Source organism: Ascaphus truei, chromosome 20 (genome assembly GCF_040206685.1).
Source record: "Ascaphus truei isolate aAscTru1 chromosome 20, aAscTru1.hap1, whole genome shotgun sequence".
Taxonomy (NCBI): Eukaryota; Metazoa; Chordata; class Amphibia; order Anura; family Ascaphidae; genus Ascaphus; species Ascaphus truei.
Window position 1 is genome coordinate 30,706,684 of NC_134502.1, and position 6,260 is coordinate 30,712,943.

At 41.6% G+C, this 6,260-nt stretch overlaps 1 protein-coding gene across 1 annotated transcript; it reads left to right on the forward strand.

The window, feature by feature from the left end:
• The first annotated feature begins 1,939 nt into the window (after positions 1-1,939).
• On the forward strand, positions 1,940-3,247 carry LOC142471162 (uncharacterized protein F54H12.2-like). The gene has a single exon (XM_075577951.1). It carries the CDS (start codon positions 1,940-1,942, stop codon positions 3,245-3,247), a length of 1,308 nt encoding a protein of 435 aa, XP_075434066.1.
• The last annotated feature ends 3,013 nt before the right edge of the window (positions 3,248-6,260 follow it).

The following is a 6,260-nucleotide window of genomic DNA, read 5'->3' on the forward strand; positions in this document are numbered from 1 at the left end:
GAATGTTAATTTACTGCTCCAAAAATATGGCGTTAACAGGTTCATCGCCGGCAACGCCGTTAAGGCAGCCATTATTGAACGCTTTAATAGGACATTAAAAACGAAAATGTGGCGTTTTTTCACAGCACATAATACGCACAGGTACAGCGATGTGTTATCAGACTTAATATACAGCTATAACCACACGCCACATCGCACCATTAAGTGTGCGCCAAAGGATGTAACACAAGCGAATTCTCTCACCGTTTGGAATACTATTTATAGGTCACATGTGTGTTCTAAGAAACTTAAGCCACTTTTAAAAATTGGAGACCACGTTCGGATATCAAAATATAAAGGAGTTTTTACAAAGGGTTATGAACAGTGCTTTACAGATGAAATATTTATTATTGCTGATGTACGCACGAAAGGCGTAAAACCTCTGTATAAGATCACAGATAGCGCTGGTGAGGCCATAGAAGGCTCATTCTACGCTGAAGAGATACAAAAAATGCCAAAGAATTTAAATCGCGTTTACAGAATTGAGAAGATATTAAAACAAAAAAGCGTAAGGCGTAAAATCGTCTACTACGTTAAATGGTGTGGATACCCTACAAAATTCAACAGCTGGATAGAAAAAGCACAACTAACTCGTTTGTAAAAAGACGTCATCATGGAGGATATTGCCTTTTATGTAACGCTGCCTAGTAATGCGTCATACGAAACGTTCCCCCAAAATGACATTTCTAATTATACGACAAAACTAGCCAAGCCCATTATTTTAAAAGGTGAATGGGAGGTTGCTTTAACAGAAATACAGTATCCGCATACTTGGAATACATTTGAAAACGTGGACGGTAACGTATCTGTAACACAACTAAGACCGCCGTTACGGAATGCTGCGCCAGGCAGCACATTACATGTATCAACGCTAAACGCCATTAAATCAAACTTCATGGTAAAAGCGGGGTATTATAGTGATATTAATGAATTGGTTAGGTCTATTAACGAGGCGATGGCCATCAGTAAAGTGAAATTGAAATATGACGACTTTGAAAGAACAGTATCTGTTCCGGGTTCACATCGCTTTACAGCCTCAGAGCGTATGATGAACATTCTAGGCATGGATTCTAATAATATCGATAAAATTGAAAAATGTGATAAAATATGTGCAGATATAAAAAACGGCTTTTATACAATATTTGTTTATACCGACATCATTATGCATCAACGCGTAGGTCACAGTTTTGTCCCCCTACTGCGGACTGTTGAAATCACCGGCAATAATAATGATATCATTACGCAGCGCTACATAAAGCCTGATTACATACCCGTCAGTAAATATCACATCGATTGCATTACAATCGAGATAAAGAACGACCAAAATAAGAACGTCTCATTCAAGTACGGGAAGGCCATTGTAAAACTGCACTTTCGGCCGCGCAAAGGCTCTCTGTATTGAGGGTCCGGCAACATGGTGGCTGTTAAAAACTATGGAGAACCACAGGTTTACAGTATGTACTATAGAGCACAAGCGGGAAATGGCTTACAGGGCTTTCATGGGAGCCCTTATATGTACGGCCGTGGATTAGCAGGCGTTTTCCGCAGTCTCTTTAGACGGGCGGTGCCTTTATTCAGGCGCGGCTTTGATATTGTAAAACCTCATGTAAAAAATGCAGCACTAAATATCGCTAGAGACGTTGTGGGTCGTGTTTCAACCGCTGTGACGAATAAAATGGGTGGTGCAGCACAAGACGGATCAGGACTCGTGTACATCAGTAGAAGCAGTGCTAAAGGCAAACGCAAGCGCAGCGTTGCATTCCCACCCAGCACAACCCGTTATCAAAACAAAAAGAACAGTCGCAACGTCAGAAAGAAGAAAAAAACCTCGCGACAGAACTTAAACGACATCTTTTGATTCATTTGACAAGACAAAAAAATAAATAAAAGTTATTTCAGCATGGCGTTTATTCACACCAACTCCATAGAATGTGCTAAATCTGAACTGGATATCTTTGAAATACAGCCTACACAGACGAGCATAGAAAAAAGTCTGTATGTGGAAATACAACCGTTGGCCGCCCTTTCAGAAACGGCACCGTTGGAGTTTTATATCGCTGGCAACGGGGAACATTATTTCGACCTCAATAATACTTTGATTTACATTACGTGTAAAATCGTCAAACAGGACAATACACCGATTGCAGATGGAGCACGCGTGAGTCTAATCAATTATCCGATAGCAACGCTTTTCAATCAGTTAGATGTAACTTTGGGGGACAGACTCATATCGCAATCCAATAATCTGTACGCATATCGGGCGTATATTGAAACAATTCTGAACTATAGCGCTGATGCATTATCCACGCAGTTTACCACCGGTTTATTTTACAAGGATACAGCGGGGCAACACCAAACCCGCACAGTGGGTGGTGATAACCATGGTTTTACAAAGCGTTCCCAAATGACAGAACGTGGTAAAGCCGTAGAATTACTGGGACATCTACATAGCGATATATTTTTTCAAGAGAAACTTATACTGAACGGTCTGGACTTAAAAATTAAACTCACTAGAAATAAAGATACATTTTGTTTAATGTCTGCTGAGGCTGAGCCGTTTAAGATTCAAATTCTAAACGCGTCGCTGTTTGTCAAAAGGGTGCAAATTGCGCCGGCAGTGCGCATAGGTCATGCGCAGGGGCTTTTAAGCGGCAACGCAAAATACACTATCGACCGTGTGGGGATGAAAATTTATAGCATCGCGGTCGGAAGTCGCGTATGCAATCTAGAAAACCTGTTTTTGGGTCAATTACCCAAACTGGTCATTATAGGATTCGTTGATAATGACGCTTTTTCTGGTGCTTACGATAAAAACCCCCTTTGTTTCAAACACAACCATGTGAATTTTGCAGCGCTGTATTTAGACGGCGAACAAATACCGACAAAACCGTTTCAACCAGACTTTGAGAATGCTAATTCTATTAGAGAATACATGGCCCTGGTACAAATTGCCGGTAAACAAAATGCAGACGCTGGATTTCTCATTAATCGTGAAGAGTATGTTGAGGGGTACACGCTATTTGCGTTTGATTTGTCACCCGATCAGGAACGCGGTGGTCACTTCTCACTAATTCGCAATGGAAACCTGAGGGCTGAAATACGCTTTTCAAGGGCTCTGGATAGAACCGTTAATATTATTGTGTACGGCGTTTTTGATAACGTTATTGAGATAAATCAGAGAAGAGAAGTGTTATATGACTTTCTCTGAATAAAAAAAAAAAAGAATGAATACCGTGCAAAAGAGATTGTAAACGCAAGAAATACTGCGACCGTTGCGGTCGCTACACAGATGACGATCATGATGAATGCAGAGGTTTGCAGTGTAGAGTCTGTTATGCTTACATCGCCAGTTTTGACAATCACCTGTGCTACATGCGCCCATACAAACCACCGGTCCTCACTGACAACTACATTTTTTATGACTTTGAGTGCATGCAGGAGACGGGCGTACACATACCAAATTATGTCTACGCCATGCCTTTAAGGGATGATGAAGAAAAAGGTTGTGCCCAGTCTTTAGACGGCACTGTGGGTTGGGAGTTCCAGGGTCCAGAGTGTTTGGCTGATTTTGTAAAAAAATTCATAGACAGGCCCTTTAGGGAGTACACTTTCATCGCACATAATGCCGGCCGTTACGATTCCTATTTTGTGGTGCAACAGCTGCTTAAAGAGAAGATAAAAATAGAATTACTAGCACAAGGCGGTAAATTATTATGTGTAACAATACCTGATCTGAATATCAGATTTATCGACTCTTTAAATTTCCTCCCCATGAAGCTCAGTAAGTTGCCACAGGCCCTGGGGTTTACAGGCAGTAAAGGACATTTCCCACACTTTTTTAACACAGTACAGAATCAAAATTACAGCGGTTCTATGCCCTCTATAGAGCATTACGGCCCCCAGTACATGATGGCCGACGAGAAAACGGGGTTCATGACATGGTATGAAGCGAACAAACATTGTGATTTCAATTTTCAGGCTGAGCTTAAAAGCTATTGCATTGAGGATGTAAAAATTTTGAAGAAAGCCTGTATCTGCTTTAGAACCAGTGTCATAGAAATGACAGAGCATACGGTAATGAGCGACCGTGAGTCTCAGATTGGTGAGGACGATGTCTATAATGTGGACCCCTTTCAGCTGACAACCCTCGCCTCTGTGTGCATGGCTATGTATCGGCTCAAATTTTTACCCAGTAACACCATTGCCATTGTACCCCCTGACAATTACAACACCACAAAAAAACGCTTCTCTACGCCCGCCACACAGTGGCTACTGTATGTGTCTTACAAGGAGAATATAGTTATACAACACGCTTTAAGGGGCGGTGAAAAGATGGTGGGTAACTATTTTCTGGATGGTTATGCGGTGATTAATGGTGTTCAAACAGCCTTTGAATTCAACGGCTGCTTTTACCATGGCTGTCCCATGTGTTACAATGAAAAAGATACAAACACTGTTACATCTCTTACATATGGTCAATTGTACCACAAAATAGCCATCAAAACACATTTTCTAAAAACCAAATGTGGCTATGCGGTGCGTGAGCTGTGGGAGCACGAGTGGAAACACATGTTAGAGACCGATACGGATCTAAAGGCGTTTCTACTTAAAAGTGATTTTCCACAACCCATGAACCCCCGTGATGCACTTTACGGCGGCCGCACAAACGCTATTAAGCTGTACCACAAAGCGGCGCCCGGCGAGAGTATACATTACTATGATTTTACCAGCTTGTATCCTTTTATCAACAAAACCAAAATGTACCCCACCGGTCACCCTAAGATCATCTATGAGAATTTTCTCTCTTTTGACAGGTACTTTGGGGTTGCTAAAGTAAAAGTCTATCCGCCTAGAGGCTTATTTTTCCCCATCCTTCCTGTTAAAATGAATGGCAAGCTCATGTTTCCGCTATGCAGCACATGCGCCGTCACCAATCAGACGACGCCTTGCTGTCATACGGATGAGGAGCGCTCATTGACCGGTACGTGGTGTACCGTTGAAATCCAGGCAGCGTTGAAGAAAGGGTACCGGCTGTGTAAAATTTTTGAAATTTGGCACTTTGCATGTTATACAAAAAAATTGTTTGCTAAATACATTAAGGTGCACCTCAGGGACAAACAGGAGGCATCTGGATACCCCAGCTGGTGTACAGACGAGGTCAAAAAACAAAAATACATCAGCGAGTATTTTTCAAAAGAGGGTATACGTTTACGCGCTGATAAAATAGACATTAACCCGGCAAAAAGACAAATTTCTAAACTGTTTCTAAATTCTTTGTGGGGTAAATTCGGTCAAAAGACTAATTTACAAAATACAAGCATTGTAACAAGCCCTGATGAACTTTTTGGTTACGCCTTTTCAACGCAATACGATGTGTCATCTTTAGACTTCCTAGATGATGACACGGCCATGGTTAGCTGGAAGTATACAAAGGAGGGATACACTGTAGGTCGTAATGTCAATATTTTTATTGCCTGTTTTACGACGGCCTATGCCCGTCTTGAACTGTACAATGTTTTGGACAAGCTACAAGAGCGGTGTCTCTACCATGACACTGACTCTGTCATTTTTGTTAGCAAAACAGGTGACTGGAATCCGCCTCTGGGTGACTACTTAGGGGAGCTGACTAGTGAACTACCGAATGGTACACACATTACAGAATTTGTTTCCGCCGGTCCCAAGACTTACGGTTACAAGCTTTCTACTGGTAAAACGTGTCTAAAAGTTAAAGGTATAACACTGAACGCTGCAAACGCTGAATTGATTAACTTTGACACTTTAAAAGATATTGTCCTGGACTACCCCCTACACTCTGATCCTGAAGATCAGAAAAAGATTGTGGTACAACAGGCTGGGATTGTCCGAAATAAACGTTACTGGCAGATTGAGACTCGTCCTCTACAGAAAACACAAAAGTGTGTGTACACGAAACGACAGCTGACCAACGACTTCACAACCCTACCCTTTGGTTACTAATTATAAATCTGTAATGGATATCAGGCTTCAACATCCTTTCTCGTGTATTTTAGCCGGGCCGTCAAATTCAGGGAAAAGCTATTTTGTTAAACAGCTTTTGCAGCATTCTAGCACTCACTTGTCGCACCGGCCTGATAACATAGTATGGTTTTATGCTTGCTGGCAAAATATTTATGATGAACTGTTAAGCACTGTGCCCCACATTAGATTTATTGAGGGTATACCCGCTACATTTAATGACGATG

Bases quoted from the DNA above. Each gene is read 5' to 3' on its own strand.
- LOC142471162 (XM_075577951.1), top strand. From the start codon at position 1,940: ATGGCGTTTATTCACACCAACTCCATAGAATGTGCTAAATCTGAACTG.